The sequence below is a fragment of the Antechinus flavipes genome, chromosome 4 (genome assembly GCF_016432865.1).
Source record: "Antechinus flavipes isolate AdamAnt ecotype Samford, QLD, Australia chromosome 4, AdamAnt_v2, whole genome shotgun sequence".
NCBI lineage: Eukaryota > Metazoa > Chordata > Mammalia > Dasyuromorphia > Dasyuridae > Antechinus > Antechinus flavipes.
In genome coordinates, this window is record NC_067401.1 from 377,833,717 (window position 1) to 377,856,065 (window position 22,349).

At 37.5% G+C, this 22,349-nt stretch overlaps 1 protein-coding gene across 2 annotated transcripts in view; it reads right to left on the minus strand.

Annotated features, from left to right (window-relative positions):
• Positions 1–9,660, minus strand: part of CAMK1G (calcium/calmodulin dependent protein kinase IG) — a 47,421-nt gene extending 37,761 nt beyond the window's left edge. Inside the window, exon 1 of one of the 2 annotated variants that reach the window (XM_051998461.1) lies at positions 9,400–9,660. Coding sequence is in view for 1 of the 2 variants with exons in the window: in XM_051998460.1 (XP_051854420.1) it covers positions 9,218–9,341 (124 nt within the window). In the remaining variant the exon portion in view is untranslated. The other variant, XM_051998460.1, reaches the window with a different exon arrangement.
• Between the last annotated feature and the right edge of the window lie 12,689 nt (positions 9,661–22,349).

The window sequence follows — 22,349 nt, forward strand, 5'->3', positions numbered from 1 at the left end:
AAAATTTCATTTTTTATCTACTTAGTTATGTACATGTCTTTCCCAATAGTCTCTAAAATCCTTGGCTGGGACTGTCCCATTTTTGTCCATGTAGCCTTGTTGTTTAGCGCAATCCCTAATATATAGTACACAACACTTGAACAAACAGGGAGACTCATCTTTCTGAGGTCAAATTTGGCCTTTGATACTGACTAGCTACATGATTCCAGGCAAGGCATTTAACTGTTTTGCCTCAGTTTCCTTATCTGTCTCCTATTTTCCTTATCTATAAAATGAGCCACAGAAGGAAATCGCAAACTACTCTAGTATCTCTACCAAGAAAACCCCAAATGGGGTAATGAAGAAGTGGATAGGAGAGAACACATGCAAAAGCTGATCAAACTCTGATTGTTAGGAGTTTATGGTTTAAAGAGAGGAAAGGCATATCTCCATAGAACTACAAAATAAAGGAGAGTGAGATACATGCAAAGAAAGATGCACATAGGTGGGATTCGATAAAAGTTTGTTGTATTTATTAGGATGAGTCACTGATCCAGGGCCAAGGGCTCCAAAGAGTGGTGAAAACTTTAGGCTATAAGAGAATTACAGAAGACTTCTTTTTCTAGTATTTGCTTTATCTAAGAACTATTCTTGCCTTTTAGGTCTATTCTCATTCTTTAAATACTGAGGAATAGAATATTTGCAGCCACTTCTTTCAGATGTTAAACATTCTTTTCTATAAGCTTCTTCTAAAAAGTCCAACTTCCCTACTTCTGTAGTGATAAGCCCAATTCAAAACAATTTTACAAATATTTATGGAGTATCTTTTTCATAGCAGCTGGAGAATAGATGAGTATTTCTTTTGTCTAGCTGCTCTAAAGATTAGCATACTAATACCCAACATTCTCTTCACCAGAGCAAATAATTTCAATTCAAGTATTTATTAAGTGCCAACTCTCCAAAGTCCTTAGAGAGATAAAAAAATTGGACTTAAATTTTTTTTGCTATGCCAACTTTCCCAAAATGCATGTGGCACATGATAATTAGAAAAAATTTAGAAATAAAGGTGAAAGCAAACAAGTATCCCTCATACTTCTAACAAGATGTTAGCCCTCCAGAGTACTGAATCTTATAATTGGAGAGGCCAAGAATCAGGAAATGGGCAAGAACGCTATTCCCTTCTGCTTTTCTGGCCAGGGGAATGAAAACCTGAAGAAACAAACCTTATCACAGCTCTTTTCCACTCTGTAGGAAGCAGGGATCTAGGGCTTGGAAGGTGTGAATTAGGAGAAAATTAGGAGAAAAGAGAGAAGGAGGATTTCAAACTCAATGTCTCTTGAGAGAAAAAGGGGTCTTCAGTGATGCTTTAGATTGGAGTAGGTTCTTGGCAAAACTTGGCATCAAAGAGATCTGCTTTTGTTATCCTTTTCTTCCCATTTTTACCTTTCACCACCTTTTCTTCTGGAACTCGATTCCTCTTTGAGAAAGGGCCTAAAATTGCCTTCTCACTGCCTATGAGGGGCCTTAAGAGGCCATTTATTCCTTTCCTAGGCATTGAATCCTAACTTGATGCTCCTATATGCTGTCTCCTGTTTTTACACACCCATTCCTTTTAATTTTAAAGGACTAGCTACTCTTCCATCATTATCCAATCATTGATTTCATTATATTTGATAATTGGCTCTGCTAGTTAAACTATATAAAGGACATGGCATTAAAATATGTTTGTGTTTGCTTGCCATCAGATGTCCAATTTGTAAAAGATGCTTGTTTCCCCATTGTTTGTTATACCAAGTTAATATTGTGAACATTGAGTCCCTTTCTTGCCCATCAAAACTTAACTACCCCATGTCCAATCCTTTCAATCCTTCTCTATATCATATGACAACAAGTGGATCTGATAATCTATTAAAACTTTTGTCTTGGTTACTTCAAAGTATACTTTACCCTTCAGAGAAGATTTTATTTTTTAGTGGATACTTTTTGGAGATATAAGAAAATTACTACAAAGGTATAAAATTCGGATGGATATTTAATGTGATCTATGCAGAGCTGAGATCTTATATGGGTCCCTCCCTTTGATATTTCTGGGATGAGAAGTATTACTCGACAGCATATCCAAGTAGGTTTTAAGGAAGCCCCCTCAGTGATCAAACAAATTACTTGTAACCTTGATCCAAAAGGGAATGTCCAATATCATGAGGGTATCTGCTGTTAGGTTTAAAACTCTTCATGAGCCAGATATGACCAGCTCAAGAGGGCCATGGATAAAGGTTATCCTTCAGGCGATCTTTAATAAAATGCATGCTTTGCCAAAAGATCCAGGCATATCACATCATGGAAATATGCAAACCATTTATATATAAAGGAAACAAAGGATTTAACTGTGTTCTAGTCATCATAGGATTCCATGACTCAAGATAAAAATGATTTGAAAACTGAATCTTATTCCTCTTCCCCTCTTGAACTTTTCTAAGTAAAAGGAAATAAGCATTTATTATAATGCAATATATTTATTAATTAACATATTTATTAAATATTTATGTGGAGGATAGGAAGACCTGGCATTCTATGGTTCATGGGGTCATGAAGGGTCAGACATGAGTGAACAACTAAATAACAACAATAAATAAATTTATTAGGCACCTACTATGTGCCAGGTACTATGCTAAGTGCTTTGCAAATATTACCTCATTTGCTTCTCACAACAATCCCGTGAGGTAGGGTTTATTAATATCTCCATTTAACAGATAAGGAATGTGAAGCAGACAGCAGTTAAGTGACTTAGCCAGGTCATACACCTAGTAAATGTTTAAGGCCAGATTTGAACTTCCTGACTTTAGGAACAGGGTTTTATTCACTATTCCACCTAGCTTTTTCTACCTTATTCTTCAAGATTATCCAGGATTGAGTAATTCAAAATAACTCCTACCATTAGCCACATTTTTTTCTTAAGTCAGTTAACAAGCATATATTAAGCATTTACTATATCCCAGGAGGGCAGCTAGGTGGTATAGTAGACAAAATCCCAGGCTTGGAATCACGAAAACCCATCTTCCTGAGTTCAAATTTGACCTCAGATACTTATCAGCTGCATCACTTTTCATTCACCTCAGTTTCCTCATCTAGAAAATGAGCTGGAGAAGGAGATGGCAAATTGATTCAGTATCTTTGTCAAGAAACCCCCAAAGGGGGATTATGACGAATTGTACAAGACTAAAACAAATGAACAACAAATATTTTGGAGACCTGTGCTAAACTCTGGAAAAACAAAGAAAGGCAAAAACATAGCTCCTGCCCTTAAGCAGCTCACATATTAATAGAAGAGGCAACATGCAAACAGGTATGTACATGCAAAATTGTGTATATGTATGTAGATGGAAGGTAATTTTAAAGGGAAACCACTGGGGATGGGGGGAGTAGGCTAAAAAGGACTCCTAAAGAAGGCTGGATTTGAGTTTAATATTGAAGAAACCACAGAAGCCACAAGGGAAATGTGAGAAAACATCTAATAGGACCTTTTCATAAGGGGGAAAAAAGCTCTTTTCTATCCATTTAGTCAATTTTTTGGGGGGGCCCTGCCAGTCAATGGACACAAGAGCACAGGCTTCATTGAGTCAAGTCAATATGTATTTATTTAGGACCTACTATGTACCAGGCTTTGTATAAAGCCCTGGAGATAGTTCATATTCTCAAGGAGTTTTCAGTCTAATGGGGGAAGAAAACATATATGTGATAAGGTACAAACAAGCTATATGACAGGATAAATGGAAGACAATCTGATAGAAAAGACACTAGCAATAAGGGGGACTGGGAAGGCCTTCTTTCCGGTAACATAATTTCTGTGGCTTTCTTCCTTCAAGGCTCAACCCGGGTACCATCTCTGCTGTAAAGCCCCCATACCTTTCAGTTATTCTATTTTCTTCTCCATCAAATTACTTTGTATTTAGTATATGTATATAAGTGATTTGTTCCTTTTAGAATATTAGTTCCTTCACATCCAGAATTGTTTCTTTTTTTTATCCCAAGCTCCAAGTTCAGATAAAAGTTTGCTGACTTGAATTGAATTCTCCTCCACTTTCAACACATTTTTTTTCTTGATATGTAGCTCTTCAGAGCTTTAACTAGTGTGAGGGCAACAACTCTTTCCCCTACAGGGAACTTACTTGTGAGAGAGTGATCTTTGTCCTCTCTTTTGTGACACATGGTTCATTTGCCCACATTTAGTTATCTCTAGTACGATTTCTGTGGCCCCTCTTCCATAGGGGTTCACCTACCTTCCCCAAATTCCCACAGAGTCAAGAACCAGATACTCTGTAGAACCTCTTGTCTAAAGCCTTCTGGCAACTACACCAGGATCAGACTGTTCTCTGTGATTGTGCCTTCCCCCATCAAGTGAATTTGTCCTGGATATACTTAAAGTCCTAGAACCCTCCCCTAGATAAGGCACTGAAGTCAGAGCTGGGGCAACACTAAATACAGGGGAATGATTATCCCCAGTTTGGGCTTAATGAAGTTCCTTTTAAATGCCCTTGTGATGAGCCACAGCTCTACTGTGACTACCAGACAGAAGATAATAGGAACTCCATCTCATTAGGCCACATTAAGGGACATTTTGTCTGCAGGGCTAGAATGACCTTAAGAAGGCTATGCACCAAGCCACTTCCTCTCTCTCTCTCCCATCTACCACCACCTGGGGACGCTGATTCTGTGATGAGCCAACAATCTCCCTCACTCTCTCCAGGACCCACTTAGCACTGGATGGTATTTTGAGCCTGCCTTTGTGACGGCAGCTGCTTCCTACAGGGAGCAACCCCTTTTCCATTGACATCCAAGTCTGCTGTGGTAGGGCTGTCCATGCCTGCTTCCTGATTCAGTGACTGCCTCCGTTCATTCATTCATATTGCAGCTCATTCACTCCTCCCAGGCTCTGGCACGGGCTGCCTCCTCCGTCACTCTCACCCTGTGCGGCAATTTATTTCTGGCTCTGTGTGCGTGCATGTGTGTATGTGTCTGTGTACGTGTGTGAGAGAGATACACAGATACACTCTCATTTTGGAGATTCTTTTCAGTCTCAGCCAGGATTGTTCCCACTCCTACTTCCATAATAGCGTCCACTGCCTCCTCTTTTCTGAAGGTGTTTTTTCCTGCTTTCTTTTTCTCTCCATCTCTCACACAAAGGGAGAGGGGAACCTGTAGCTATCTTGCTGCCATCATTCTACAGACCCAGAGCTCTTCACTCCTACTCACCACCCCTAATCTTGTTTCTTATGGGTAAGCCAATGTTTACCTGGGTCTTGGGTAGGGAGAAGGAAAGCACATCGTGTATGTGAAGGCAGACAATAAAGGAACATAGTGAATTATTGCTTTCCACCTTTAAATAGATCTGTGGAATAAGATAAGATGGGTACATGCTGTACAAATCAGAGTTATTTTTATATGAAATCTTAGGCACCTCTTCCCTTAACCCCTATTCCCATCCCAAAAGGAAGAGTAGTCCTCTTCCCTTTCAGGACAGGAAATGTATCTTATTTAATAATGGTGTAGGATATAAGAAAGAACTTACTAATATCAAAGTCTATTAGATACTGTATGATATGTGGGTCTATATATGTATATATATAAATATATATATATACATACACACACACATATATATATATATACATATATACACATATATATACATACATACATATATATATGTATATATATATATCAGTAGCTGATATATTACTTTGAAGTTTGCAAAATGTTTTATCTACAGTTAGCTCATTTAATCCTCACAAAAACTCCATGGTCTGGGTGCTATTATTATCTCTACTTTTCAGCTAGGAAAACTGAAGTTCAGAAGTTAGGTAATTTGTTCAGGGTTATATAGTAAATATTTGAAGTGAGATTTATCCCATGAATTTCATCTCTAAGCCCTTGGCTATGTCCATGGCGCCAATAAAAACTATGTAGTGACAGGATAGATACTCTGGGGTTTAAGTGGGTAACATATTCCTTCAAATGTAGCAGGTCTAAAAGACTTGACTTCTAATCTAAAATACCCACACAAATGCTTATTTTCAAGAATATATCAATCTGGAAAATATTTATCTACTATCCACTAGTATTAGGTGAGGAGCATGTGGTATAGTGGATAGCCACAAAGTTCAGGGTCAGGAAGATCAGGGTTCAAGGTGAATCTTTGACACACAAATTTTGATTTTGTCATCGAATCTCTCAGCATAACAGGCAAATTTATAAGATTCAAAGTTAGAGTATGTTTCTTGAGCCCCTGAGCCTCAGTTTTCTCATCTGCAAAATGGACAGGTAACCTCCAAGGTTCTTTTCAGCTCTGAGTCTGTGATTCTTATGTAGTGACTCACATTGGTAGGTAAAGTTTCTTCACTAGGAATCTCCCACACTGAAAAAAATGCTAGGTCCAATGAGAAACAGCTAGATGCTAGGGAGTCAAAGAGGAAAAAATGTTAGTTTCTGCCTTTAAGGAGTTTGTGATCTAGTTGGAGGGGTATAATAAGATATGTTCATAAATAGCTTTAAGACAGAATATTATAGGATAAATCAGAAGGAGGAATGGTGACTTCAGCAAAATTTAGGGAGAGCTTCAATGAGGCGGAAGCTCCTTTATAGAGAGTTGAAGGAAGGGAGAGATTTCAAGAGATAAAAATGACGGTAGGGTAAAGAGAGTTTCCTTTTCAGGTATGGAAGATAACCAGAATAAATCAGCCAGAGCAAAAAGGCAAAGAGACAGAAAGATGAGGGAGGATAGGCAGGATAAAAAGAATCTTGTATTTTCTTCTAACCCCCTCCCACTGCCCTTCTTTCTCTTGCTCTCATCCTTCTTCCTTCCTTCCCTCTCTCTTCTTTCTCTCTGTCTCTATATTTGTCTCTCTCCCTCTCCTTTCTGTCTCTCTGTCTCTGTCTCTCCCCACCCATATACATATACACACCCATACCCACATGAATATCCATGTAATTATTGTAAACTCTTCCAAAGTTCCTTGGTGGAATGTTCCCATCCTTCTCTTGCCCTTAACTTTTTATGGAATGCGAACTTAAACAACTCACATTGAGATATGCACTCTGTCAAGATATCAGGAGACACCCTGTTTTCCAGGGTCCAGCAAGCAAGCTATGTCCTGAGCTTGGCATAACAACAATGCTTTGCACTCATCCTCCTGATGATCTCACCCTCTGGCAAAATTACAGCATTATTTTGAACAGCACCAGGTGTTCTCTGAGCTCAGACAAGCATGGGAGAAGCTCAAACATATTGGGGTCATGAAGCCCTGTTATTAATCAAATTTATCTGTTACCCTTCATTGTCAAAGGTACAGCTTACTGTATAACCATTGACATAAGTATTGAGACCTCCCCACTTTGAGTCTAGGAGTGGGACCCCGGCACATGTATCTAGATCCCCTCCTTGCTTGTGAGTAGTTTCCCTCACTCTGAAATTAAACTTCTGTGTGATTCCTGACTCTAGTCTGCTCTGTTCTGCTCTTTCCACCCACAGGTTAGAGGCTGGTTCAGTCCAGTTAATATCCAACTGACCCAAGGAAAGTTGTACCCCCATTTTCACCATTATAACTTTGCCACACATCTACGAAGCAAAAGCAGTCACAAATCTTGGATGTCTGTCATTCAGTCATTTTTTCAGTCAAGTCCAACTCTTTGTGCCACCATTGGGGTTTTCTTGGCAAAGATATTGGAGAGCTTTGCCATTTCCTTCTACAGCTCAGGGCAAATAGGGTGTCATGACTTATCCAGGGTCATACAGCCAGTAAGTGTCTGAGGCCAGATTTGAACTCAGGAAGATGAGCCACTTATCTTCCACTTTCCCCCTTAGATAATTCTTGGGTGTCTACAGGGTAATTATACCAGGTTTATGATTCTGCAGAATCAGAGTCGACTTCTCTTGTTCACTCTCCTATATTTCCCTTGGATCCAGCCCCAGACTCCCCTTTGCACCCCAATATCAGTCTTCAGTTTTTCCTCTCCCCAACATGCCTTTTTTCCTCAAAACCCTACATACTTTAAAAATCCCCACAGCTTTAAATATTTGGTATTAAACTTTCTTTTTTAAAGCTCATTTTAGAACTGGGAAGGAGCCCTCAGATATTTTCTTTTGGATTTACTGAGCCCAGTCAAGAGGAACAATAGCTCTGTCTCAGCGGTTTCTGACCTTGAACTGGCCCCATCCATGCTGAGGATGCTACCTGCTTGACTTGCATGGCCTTTAACTGATGATCTGCCTGTCTGGCCCCAGAGCAAAGGAGTTGGTTGGACTGGGTTGCACTGGGTTCAGCTTGGCTAGGCTGGGCTGGCCCTGAGTTGCAACCAAGCTGCTGGCTGTGGGTCATGCTGACAGCCTTCTGGTGGTACTGCAGGGTTAATGTTTGTGCGTCAAAGTTACGTGAGAGAAAGGGGGTAAGGGATGTGAATGGGGCGGGAATGAGTTCTAGACGCCCCCCTTCCTAACCTCCATCACATTTTAATGTTTCAGCTTTAGAATTAATGAGGAAGTTTTAAAAAGAGAGAAAGAGCTTGGGTGATGGAGGAAATCAAGGAGCAGTCTTGTGACTGGCAGCATCACAGTGGTAATTTTCGCATCCTTTAGTGTCCAGAGATGAAAGAGCTCAGAACAGATCTTTGGCCCTCGTCCTAGGAGATACTACCCCAAAGATCCTCCTTTGCATTTAATACGTGCTCAAAACATTTTTTGAATGCTGAATGAATGGGTTCAGCATTCAGTCAGAATACGATAAAAACAACCCCTTAGATTTGTTCTATAGAGCTTCATTTACAAAGCGTTCTCTCATATGTTAGCTTACCGAGATATCCCCGACACTCTTGCAAGACAGGGAAGAGCAGCAATCACCCCCTCCCCCATTTTACAGATGAAGAAACTGAGCTCACAAAGGTGAGATGAGGAGGAGGAGGAGGACACATGCGTGTGTATACACGCAAGATGGTCAGGAAACCTGGTGTCCAACAGACCGGGAGGTCCGATGTGCTTTTGGAGATCTTCCGGTCACCAATCTCTATGAAGGAGGGGCGGGGTCTCTTCTAGGACTCAGGACACTTTTTGCATCTTCCCTTCCCCAGAAAAAAGTACGAAAAGGCTACGAGCTTGTCCCAGCCCTAGGGAAAATGCCCAGCCACCCCCTGGGGGAGTCTTACCCCGACCTAGGGTCCCAAGCCACTTTCCAAAGCAGCACCAACTTACCCAGAATGGGGAGAGAGTCAATGACATGCTGGAGCCGCCCAAGCCCCGCACCGGCCAGTGTGTCCCCTGCCTGCCCCGCAACAGCCACAGGAGCCCCAGCCCCTCCGCCCAGCGCTGGCTGCATGCTTTCCGCTAGGCGTGGGGAGCACAGTGTGGCCACGAAAGAAGCCGCTTCAGCTTACCCAGAGACTGGCCAAGAATCGTTCCTCTGCGCTCCAGCTTGGGCTCCTACAGGTCTGCGAGGATTAGCCAGCTGCCTCGCCACTCTAACAATACACTGGAATTAAAGGGAAGGAATGCAGGGGTTTTCTTTCCCAGGACGGTAACCAGGCAATCCTTAAAGGGGAGTAAAAGAGGCTAGGGGAGATTGCATCTCTCCTTCCAGCTTTGCATTCCCTCGGTCTGGGCAGTCGCTTATGTTGTTCAGGAAAAGCATTTGTGAAGGGGCCCTCTCAATTCAGATTGTGGGGGGCGGGGCGGGGCGGGGCGGGGAGTGGAATAATGAATTTATTTACATAAGCCTGAATGAAGTAAGGACAAAGATTAGAAAACCCTCTTATACTGCTTACCTCAGTTTCTCTTTTAAATAGTCTAAATCACTGACTCTCAGAATTAAAAGGACCTCAGGTTATTTAGTCCAATCTACACCTCATTCGGAATCTCCCACTGTAACATCTCCCAACAGGTGGGGCTTACTTACTTTTTATCACCTTTAGCTATGAGGGACTCACGTTCTCCTAGAAACTCTTCCTTATATTCAGCCGAAACCCACCTCTGCAGGTTATTTTGAGTTTTGTCCTCTGGGGTCCATCGCCTCTTTTATATGACGTTCAGCAGCCCCCTCAAACCTGCTCCTTTTGCTTATATTTTTCTACCTTGGGTTTTCATATTATTCTTTCTTGGTTGCTCCCATACTTGTCCACTGATTATTCGTAGTCTACCTTGCTGGGTGGGCATCCATGATCACCTCCTTGGGTTGGGTACACCGCTCTCCCCTCCCCCAATTTTCTTTTCTTCACTTCATACTTTTTCATAGTGATTTCACCAGCTCCTAAGGAAAAAAAAAAGTATCTTTATTATAATTAGTTAGCACTATGTGATTGTTGTCCTTTGTTCTTGAAAACGACCAAAATGACATCACTATCTTGGACTCAAAGTACAGTGTGTCCAACTATGACTGATCAGACCAATACAAATCAGAAAGCTCTACTGCAGGTTCCACACAAATAGTATGTATATAGGGCTATAACATTTGCAAAGCCCTTTATAAAGATTATCTCATTTGATCCTTAACAACTCTGGTAAGTAGGTGTTGTCATTATTCCCAGTTTACAGATTAGGAAACTGAGGTAGCTAAATAGCATTTGTAGAACTGTTACTATGTACCAGGTACAGTGCTAAGTGCTTTTTTTTTTTTTTTAAACATCCTTTCAATAGCTCTGGTAGATAGGTGCAATTATTATGCTCATTTTATAGTTGAGGGAATTGAGGCAATGAGAAGTTAGATGCGTTGCTTATAGTCAACAGCTATTAAATAGCTAAATTCAGGGCGTCCTCACTCTTGGATCAGACCTCTAACCACTACACCATCAAGTGCCTCAGTCCCCTTCCAGATACCTCTTTTATCTCTGCTGCTAATGGCTCTTAAAACCAACATCCACCCTGAGGTCCATGAGGTGTTTAGCACTGTAGCTGGCACATGGTAGGTACCTAATAAATACTTATTGAACTGAATTGACATCACTTGCCAGAGATCATTCATAAACATGACAAGACTTATTGAGCAATTTATCTTTTCCTGGGATATGGGTGAGGGCTTTATGGATCTTCACTGAGAGTCCCAAGTAAGAAGGAATCTATAACGTGGAGTCCCACAATAATTCCTAATATGTGAGTGGCCACGTCCTGCCCATATTCTATCTGCATTGGTCATATTCTATCAAAGATTCCTAATATGTTAGTCCCGTTCCATCTTCCAATACTTTCAAAAGGGTTATACCTTGAACTCTCATGGAATGTGATCTGCATCTCGCTTAGACATTTTCAAACTCAACTTCAATTAGTTATTTGTGTCCATCTCTTTTCTCTATAAGCTCCACAAAGACAGGAATCATGTTTTATTTAGCTTTGTGACCTTTTTATTGACAGTACAGGTCTTTACCCAGAGTAGCTTACAGTATATTTGGATACATAAGACTGATGCACAGAAAACAAGTAGAGAATAGTATAAATACTATCCAAGTTCACAGAAGTGATGAATAGAACTGGGATGGAGTAACAGGAGAAACTTTTATGGAGGAGACTTGGGTCTGGGGGAATGGTAAAGATTTAGATAAGTAGAAGGAAGGACGACGGAGGAAATAGTCCAAGCTGAACATTTGAAACAAAGCAATTTTATTTATTTAGATTGGAGCTAGTTTCACTAAACAGGAAAAAGGACTCGTGTATTCCTAGGAGTGATGAGCAAAATCTTGGGGTATTAGTTATCAAGAGAAAGGTAGGTCATTCAGTAAAGGTCAGTGGAAGAAGACACAAGTAGTGGTGATTGGTTTATCTTCCCTTTACTTTCTTGATCTTGTATGTATTCTCCATTAGAATGTAAGTTTATTGAGGGCAGGGATTGATTTTTCTTTTTCTTTTTGTTCCCCTGCATTTAGCATAGTACCCACTGCACAGAAAGCTCTTAATAAATGCATGTTCATTGATTTTCTGCTGAAGGGTATTAAAGTGGGTACTTTTCAACCTAATATAAATGAGAGTGGTCTTCTTGGCATCAAGATGGCATAGTAGAAAAAATAATGGATTTGGAGTCAAAGAATCCAGATTTAGACCACACCTTATTCCTTGTGTTACATCAGATAAATTACTTAATCGCACTAGTTTCTCTTCCTCCATTAAAGGAAGAGATTAGACTAGATAGCCTATACAGTTCCTGCTAGTTGCCAGTCACCATCTGCTTGAGGAGAACTGTGTTATAGACTTTATATAGTTATATGAAGTCACAGGATAGAGTTCAAATCACAGACCAGACATTTACTATCTGTTTGAATTTGGGCAAGTCACTTAACATCTTTGCACTTCAGTTTCTTCATCTGTAAAATGAGGGTAATTGTATTAAATGACTTTTAAGTTTTCTCCCAGTTCTAAATCTGTGAAGACATTCAAGGAGATTTCTCAAGAAAGTCTATTTCATTTCTAGAAAACTCTAATTATTAGGAAACTGTCTCTGACCAAGCTTAATTTTCTTTTTTGAAGTTATTGCTCCTGATTCTGTCCTGTAGTATCATACAGAAAAAAATCTAATCTCTCTCCCACATTACAGCTTTCAAATACATACACAGTCATTGTGTCTCTTTCTCCTTCTGCTTGGTCTTCTCTTCTCCAGGCTGACCCACTGTATTTAATCATTTCTCACATGACATGGACCAAAGGCTCTCACCATTCTAGTTCCTATCCTTTAGAAGATCTTAACTTTTTTTGCGATTCTTTTGGAAGTCTATGAACTCCTTTTCAGAATAATGTTTTTAAATTGATAAAACATAAGGATTACAAAGGAGATAAATTCTTTTGAAATAATTATGATTAAAAAAACAAGTTCATGGACTATAGGTTAAGAACTCTTACAAAATGCTCTCTAGATTATCAATATTGTTCTTAAACTATCGCACAAAATTAAACATAATATTTCAGAGGGTAGAGTACAAAAGCACTATCACCTCCTTATAACTTCAATTTATTCCTTTCTCAACATAGTCCCAGATTATATTAACTTTCTTGTTGCCACAGCACACTGTTAACTCATACTGAACTTGCAATCTACTAAAACTCCCAGATCTTTTTCAGAGAAATTGCTGTTAAACAATGCCTACCCAATTCTGAGCTAGAAAGTTGATTTAAAAAACAACAAACTCCAGTATAAGACTTTGTACTTATCCCTATCAAATTTGATTTTGTTAAATTCAGACCGATGTTCTAGCCTGTTAAGATCTTTTCAAATGCCTGTTTTTTCATCTAATGCGCTAGCTCTGATCTTTGTGTCATCTGCAAATTTTATGAACACATCATCTATACTGCCATCTAAGTCACTGATAAAAAATTCAAATAGCACAGGACTAAGCACAGATCCCTGGGGAGCTCTACCTGAGATCTATCATATTGAAATTGAACCATTAATAAATGCTCATTCAGTTCTTTCATCCAAACAATTCTGAATTCATCTAATTGTATTAATATCCAGTCCTCATCTTTACATCTTTTCCATAAGAATAGTATGATATGCTTTACTAAAATCATGATGAATCAAGTCAGTAAGTAATTATTAAAAAAATTATATACATATAAAACATGTATAGAAGAATTGGACATGTTTAACATATATTGGATTACTTGCCATCTAAGGGAGGGGGTAGGGGGAAAGGGAGGGAGAAAAAAAATTTGGAACACAAGATTTTGCAAAGGTGAAGGTTTAAAATTATCTATGCATATGTTTTGAAAATGAAAAGCTTAAAAAAGTACTTATTAAACATATAATCTAAAACAGGCACTGTGCTAAGCACAGGGAATATAAAGAAAGGCAAAAGCTAATCTCTGCTCTCAAGAAGCTCACAGTCTAATGGGAGAGTCAACATGTAAACAACTATGTACAAAGAAGATTTAAGAAGGATGAAATGGGAATAATCTCAGATGTAGGAGGCAAAAAACTGAGAAGGACAGAAAGGTTACTTGAAGGAGTTGTCACTTAAACTGAGACTTGAAGAAATCCAGGCAATCTAGGAGATGTTTCCAGGCACAGGGAACATATCATTAGTGAAAATGCAGAGTTGGAGGATTGAATGTCATGTTTGAGGAGTAGTAAGTAGCCAGTGTCTTTAATTCACAGAGTTTGGATAAAATTAAGATGTTAGGAGACTGAAAAGGTAGAAAAGGGTTAAGGTTTTGAGTTCAAATAAAGAATCCTGAAGGCAATAGGAAGCCACTGGAACATACTTAAAAGGAAGATGGGAGAACCTTGTCTTTAGGAAGATCAATTTGTCTACTGAGTGAAGAATGGATTGGAATGGGGAAGAGAGTTTAGAACTGGAAAGAATGATGAAGAAAGAATAACTAGCAGATTAATGCTGTAGTCCAGGTCGAAGTGATGAGGGCCCTAATCGGGATAGTTTCAATGTCAGAAAAGAAGATGATATATATAAGTGATGTTACTATGGCAAAATTCACAGAATTTTAAAACTTTTTAGATGAGAGGGAAGAGAGAGTGAGGAGTCAGGGATGACATCTAGCCCTAACTGAAAGAATGGTAATCCCTTCAATAATAAGAGGAAAGTAAGGAAGAAGGAACAATTTTTTAAAAGGAAAAATAATGAATTCATTTTTGGCTATGTTGAATTTAAGATGATGGGACATCCAGTTTGAGATATCTTAAAAAGCAAGTAGAGAGTTGAGACTGGAGGATGGGAGAGAGATTAGAGCAGGACAAGTAGATCTTAAAATTATCTGGATAGAGATGACATTGGTAACTTTAGAGAGGGCAGCTTAAGTTGAGTGATAAGGTCAGAAGCCATTTTGTAGAGTTCCCTCTGTATTTATTATTATTATTGTAGGGAGGAGAAATTGTAACAGCATGTGTTCTATCATCTTGTAACTCCTTTTTGGTTTTCTATGATCTTTCAAATATTGCTGACACTAACTTAATCACATTTTCCAGTTCCTTCAAGCTGTGAGAGGATAATTCATCTAGGCCTTGAATTCCTCAAGGACAATGAAATTCTCTCTTTCTCTCTCCTTATTAATCTTGGGTATTACCTCTCTGTTAATCGTTTCTGTTTGTCCTTTCCACTGCAATGATCATTCTCCTTACAAAGAAAACATAAGCAATATGAAATTCCATAGTTCTATCTTTTCTCTATAGTCAATTAGTCATTGTGCCATCCACCCCAAGCAGTGATTCTATTCTTGCTTTGATTTTCCTTTTTCTCGCAAGATAGTTTAAATAGCCCCAGAACAAGCTCCTTTTTTGCTGTCCTTACCTTCTCTCTCCATCTTCAGCTCATTCTGTGCTTTAATACTCCTGGCAAGATTTTGTAGTACTCTACTCTGCTCTTGTGTATCTTGTTTCTTGTCTTTGCTTCCATCTTTGATATATGGCTTTTAAAAATATAAGTTAGTTGGTACATTCCTCATGTACTCACATAAGTGTCATCATACAACTCTCATTTTTTATCATCATTGAAATTGTTTGTCTTTCATGGTTTTGGAATTTCATCTTTGAAGGTTTCTAATCCCTCTTGGGTTGACCTCTGTGGTGGAATTTTAATCTATGGGATCATATGTCTGTTTTTTCTGATCCTACTGAAATCTTCTTTTCCAAAAATCTAAGGTGATATAAAAGTATTCCTGGGGTTTCTCTCCTCTATCATAAACATTAGGAGGAAATGAACACGTTCCCCAAGTCTTCCCATCATCCTTCTCCCTCAAACCTCATCAATCAGTTCCTCCCTGTAAGTGAGAATTTGATCTAGTAAAAAATTTCTCTTTGTTGCTTCCTTTACTTTTTGAAGGATGAAATCATTATGAAGGCAGTTCACTCCTAGTGATTCACATGGTATGAAATGATGCCAGAAGAAACCTAGAAAACATGGCTAAGGATTATAAAGTCCTGGGTGGGCAACAAATCAAAGATCTCAGGAGCATAAATGGTATTTCCATCTTTTCTGACCATCAAATTAAGGCTTTCAAAGAAAGAAGCCATTTGGGGAATTTTCTTTTTTGTCTAAGAAAATGATATCTGAGAAAGGGATTTGCATTTCTGGATTTTTAAAATTAATATATAAGAATGATTGACCCAGTAAGGAACAGTTTTATATTTGCCTGGAGCCTCAATAATTTGACATAGAGGACTTTTAACTGAAAAAAGTGGAAGAAGAATAAGAAAACTACCTTTATATATCTGTCAGTATAAATACCTTAGTCATAAAGAGTAGAGTCTACAATGTAAGAAGAAGAATAGTTAAAATAATTAATAGTTTATAAGGACCAATATCTTTTTTGTTTGTTTGTTTTGATTTTTTTATTAAAGCTTTTTATTTATAAAACATATGCATGGGTAATTTCTCAACATTGATCCTTGCAAAACCTTCTGTTCCAAAGTAGTCCATTACATGTTAAATATGTTAAAATATATGTTAAATCCAGTACATATATACATATCTATACAGTTATCTTATTGCACAAGAAAAATTGGATCAAGAAGAAAAAAAAAACTGAGAAAGAAAATAAAACGCAAATAAACAACAGAAAGAGTGAAAACGTTATGTTGTGATCCACACTCAGATCTCACAGTCCTCTCTCTGGGTGTAGATGGTTCTCTTCATTACTGAACAATTGGAACTGGTTTGAATCATCTCATTGTTGAAGAGAGCCATGTCCATCAGAATTGATCATCATATGGTCTTGTTGTCATGTATAATGATCTCCTGGTTCTATTCACTTTACTTAGCATCAGTTCATGTAAGTCTCTCCAGGCCTTTCTGAAATCATCCTGCTAGTCATTTCTTACAAAACAATAATATTCCATAATATTCATACACTATAACTTATTTAGCCATTCTCCAATTGATGGGTACCCATTCAATTTCCAGTTTCTTGCCACTACAAAAAGGGCCGCCACAAATATTTTTTGTACATGTGGATTTATAAGGGACAATATAAAAGGAGACCTGTACCAATAAAACCAACATCTTCATATGTCTATATACAACAGCACAAAGTATGGGTAATAAATGGGAAAGCTTTAGATCCTGATACAAGGCATATCACTAATATCTATAGGTATCATTCCCACATGGTATGATGGGACTCATAATTGCCTGGATATACTCAAATACCAGCATAGGAGAAGCATGAAAAAGGGCATTAGGATAGAGATCATCAAAAGGAGAAGCAGAAATAATATTTCATGGGGTTATACTACAGACCACCTAAATGGAAAGAGGAAATATATAAGTAGGTCAGGAAATACGTTACAAATCTGACAAGAGAAATGATATAGTAATGATGGAGTACTTTAAGTACACAGATTTCTACTAGAGTTTTTGAAGTGTTAAGAGGAGAGTCTCTGATAAATTTTTTACTAGCTATTTTGGGCTTGGTCTGACTCAGGCCAGTCCCCTTGTAATTTATGTCCACTACTGGAATAAAATGATATATTTGTAAGTCATTGAACTGTTAACAAAAGGAGATTTACTTAGACAGTCAAGAGAAAGATATTCAATAAGGAGATGCATAGAGGACATTCTCAATTTGTTCAGCAGAGTAAAGCTCCTTTGTTTGAGTTTTCTATTGTGTTCTGCTAGTGTAGCATTGAAATATACCCAGAGCTCTTTGTGGCAGTTTTGTATTTGTATTTGGGTGACCAGGAAGTGATCACTTCCTGAGCCTTTAATTTCCCAAACTACCAAATCATGCACATGGTCTTAATATATTTTAATGAAAAACCGAACTTCAAAAGGGCAGTGGCTAGGATATTGTTCACACCTTTTGCCTCATTGATAAATTCCTTCTTCAAAAGTAAATGAAAGGAATGAGTAGGGAAACTGTTATTCTGGCCTATTTTTGACCAACAAATCAAAACTGATGCTGAAGTAAAACTCTTTGGATCCTTGGTGGAAGCAATTAATCTATTTTTAATTGAGATAGGAAAAACAAGAATAGTCTACCATGCATCCTGATTTGGATATGGTAAATTTCAAAGGATTCATAGAAGGAATAGCTAGGATTCCATAACCTTACATTCTTTTTATTTAAAAAAAGATGACAAAAAATGGGAACATTTAATAATGATGAGTGGTAGTGGTAGAAAGAAAAGTTCACTAATATATTTTTTTCTCTTTCAAAAAATTAATTAATTAATTTACAAAGCATATGCATAGGTAATTTTTCCAGATTGATCCTTGCAAAACCTTTTGTTCCAAATTTTCCCTACCTTTCTCCCATCCATTCCCCTAGCTGGTAGGTAGTCCAATACATGTTAAATATATTGACATACATGTTAAATCCAACATATGTATACATATTTATACAGTTATGTTGCTGCACCAGAAAAATCAAATCAAGAAGGAAGGAAAAGAAAAACTGAGAAAGAAAACAAAATGTAAGCAAACAGAGAAAGTGAGAATGCTGTGTTGTGTTCCACACTCTATTCCCACAGTTCTCTCTCTGGGTGTAGATGGCTCTCTTCACTGCACAAGTGGAACTGGTTTGAATCCTCTCGTTGCTGAAGAGAGCCACATCCATCAGAATTGATTGTTGTATAGTCTTGTTGCCATGTATAATGATCTCCTGGTTCTGCTCATTTCACTTAGCATCAATCCAAACCTTTCTGAAACCATCCTGCTGGTTGTTTCTTACAAAGTAACAGTATTCTATAGCATTCATATACCATAATTTATTCAGCTATTCTCCAATTGATGGGCATCCATTCAGTTTCCCGTTTCTTGCCACTACAAAGAGGGCTTCCACAAATATTTTTGCATATGTGGGTCCCTTTCCCTCCTTTAAGATCTCTTTGGGATATAAACCCAATAGTAAAACTGCTGGATCAAAGGGTTTGCACAGTTTTATAACTTTTTGAGCAAAGTTTCAAACTGATCTCCAGAATGGTTGGTTCCACCAACAATGCATCAGAGTCCCAGCATAACTTTGCATTTTTAAGTCAAGTCTACCAAGAGTGGGAGCTTTTCAGAAGGAGAATTTCACGATATGCATCCAGATGATCAGATGAAGAAGAAAAAAGGGAATTGCTTAAAAAGACTAGTATGGTTGTATAGGGAATTCATCAACCAACCCAAACTGAAAACAATGAGTATATATGTTACATATAATAGCAATCTCTGTGACCAAAGTCCTGGGATGTTTCCTTTTCTCCCTCTTCCTGTCTTCAAATTAATACATGTGGACCAGATTCAATTAGTGTGGAGGTGGGTCTATCTTCCTATGTATATAAATCCATTATCATTATACTAATAGTTTTTTCCCCTAAGTAGTTGGGCCAGGGTCATACAGCTAGGAAGTGTTAAGTGTCTGAAGTCAAATTTGAACTCAGGTCCTGTTGACTTCAAGGCTGGTGCTTTATCCACTGTGCCATCTAGCTGCCCCTCTACTAATAGAACTTAAGCTATTTGGTTAACATAAGCAAATGAAAGAACAATCTAAACAATCATAATCACTCAAAAATCTTAATTACATTCTTCTAATAGAACATAGTACTTTTGAAGAGAAAGGCTATACATCTCTAAAGACATAGAAATTTAGAAAAAAGGCATTTAAATGGGGAAAACCTATTGCTATGGGGAATTCATAACTATGAGCAACAGGCTTTGATTTACTTGGCTTCTTCAGGGACAATTTGTCCCCCACAAGCTGCTTCTTTGCTAGCTAGGCCTCTTTGGGACCTCATTTCTCTCTGTGAAAATCTGCTTTTGAATTAATGAAACATCGAGAAGTTCTTTCTCTTTAAAAGACTACTGAGAAGCATTACACTATTATAATGACAAGCAATTAGTTCTCTTAAACCAAAAATTGTAAAGGTTTTCATGTTAGTTCTTTTGGGCAATACAGGTTAAGTCCAATCAGCTTTTCAAGCAGCAGTTGTCTCTATTTTCCAATCAGATCTAAGTCTCTACTTATAGCTGAGTAGATCTGCCCTTACCTTGCAGTTTCTATCTCTCAAACTAGGGGGAAAAGTGCAAACAAGAAATGCCTGAGAGATTTCTGCTCTCCCAAGCTATACATAGTTTTGGAGGGCAATAGCTCATAGAGGGAAAAGTCCTCTCTTCCAATAAATATCTAGTCTTTCACCAGTCAATCTGCAAATTTCTAGCATAGTAACTAAAGCCTCCCTGTCAGTGACATACAATAAGCTGGGAGACCACAATGCCTGGAAGCCTCAGCACTTTTTCTGCTTTTAAATGCATTTTTTCAGTCCATTCATCTGAATACCAGTTGTCTATCCAGTCCTAACAATCTTTCCTCACGTTTTAATGGAAAAAATTTCTTTATACATGAATTTTATTAGTTTTTCAAATACTAGAGTTCTTTTTCTCTTTCAGCAACCACAAATTATTCTCATATAAAAGGGGAAGTACCTTATATTTTTCAGAAATTTATTTCATTCTTTTCTTTACATAAATGTTCTTTTTCTGCCCCTTTCAGCAATGAAATTATTCATGTATGAAAAGTATACAATCTTCTCATAGTAAATCTATATTTTGGAATATATGTTTTGCTGAACTATCTCATTCTATGCAGTATACAAAAATCAAAAGACTAGTTTTAGTGCCCAGTGGTGAACTTGAAATTGGTTGAATGTTTGGATTACAAAAGCTCATTAACCTATCATGGAAATATTTTGCAAATGTATAACCTGAATTACTTGCCTTCTCAGTGAGGGGGGAGGTGAGGAGAGAGGAAGTGAGAGAATCTGGAATTCAGAGTTTTAAAAATACATATTAAAATTGTTTTTATCATTCGATATAATCCAACATCCAATTCTATTATAAATACTAGAAAGTATAGGAATAAATGATTAGTAACATCTATTTTAAACTATCAGCAAGCATCATATGTAATGAGGACAAACTAGAACCATTCCCAATAAGATCAGGGGTGAAACAAGATTGCCTATACTCACCATTACTATTCAATATTGTATTAGAAATGTTAGCTTTGGCAATAAGAGAAGAAAAAGAGATTAAAGGAATTGGAGTAGATAATGAGGAAACCAAATTATCACTCTTTGCAGATGATATGATGGTATATTTAGAGAACCCTAGAGAATCAACTAAAAAACTACTAGAAACAATTCACAACTTTAGTAATGTTGCAGGATACAAAATGAATCCACACAAATCATCAACATTTCTATATGTTATCAACAAAATCCAGCAGCAAGAGATAGAAAAAGAAATTCTACTTAAAATAATTATAGACAATATAAAATATTTGGGAGTCTAGTTCCCAAGGGAAACTCGGTAACTATATGAACACAACTACAAAACATTTTCCACACAAATAAAGTCAGATCTAATCAACTGGAAAAATATCAAATGCTCAAGGGTAGCCCTAGCTAATATAATAAAATTGACAATGCCACCTAAATTAATCTACTTATTCAGACCAAAGCAATCAAACTCCCAAGAAATTATTTTAGAGAGCTAGAAAAAATAATAACAAAATTCATCTGGAAGAACAAAAGATCAAAAATTTCAAGGGAATTAATGAAAAAAAACACAAATGAATGTGGCCTAGCTGTGCCAGATCTAAAACTGTATTACAAAGAAGTGTCATCAAAACCATTTGGTACTGGCTAATAAATAGAGTAGTTAACCAGTGCAATAGATTAGGTTCACAGAACAAAATAGTCAATGACTATAGTAATCTAGTGTTTGGCAAACTCCCAAATCCCAGATTTTGGGATAAAAACCTCAATGTTTGACAAAAAGTACTGGGAAAATTGGAAATTAGTATGGCAGAAACTAGGCATGGAGCCACACTTAACACCCTATATCAAGATAAGGTCAAAATGTGTTCCTGAGTGATATTATAAGCAAATTAGAAGAACAAATTATAGTTTAACTCTCAGATCTGTGGACAAGGAAGGAATTTGTGGCTAAAGAAGAACTGGAAATCAATATTGAACAAAAATAGATAATTTTGATTATATTAAGTTAAAAAGTTTTTGTACAAGCAAAACTAATGCTGACAGGATTAGAAGGAAAACAATAAAGTGGGAAACCATTTTTACCTTCAAAAGTTTTGATAAAGGCCTTATTTCTAAAATATATAGAGAATTACTTCAAATTTATAAGAATTTAAGCCCATTCTCCAATTGAAATATGGTCAAAGAATATGAACAGACAATTTTCAGATGAAGAAATTAAAACCATTTCTAATCATATAAAAAGATGCTCTAATCATTATTGATCAGAGAAGTGCAAATTAAGACAACTCTGAGGTACCACAACACACCTCTCAGTTTGGCTAATATGATAAGAAAAGACAATGATGAATGTTGGATGGGATGTGAGAAAACTGGGATTTTTTTTTTAAATTTTTATTTTTTTATTTAATGATTACT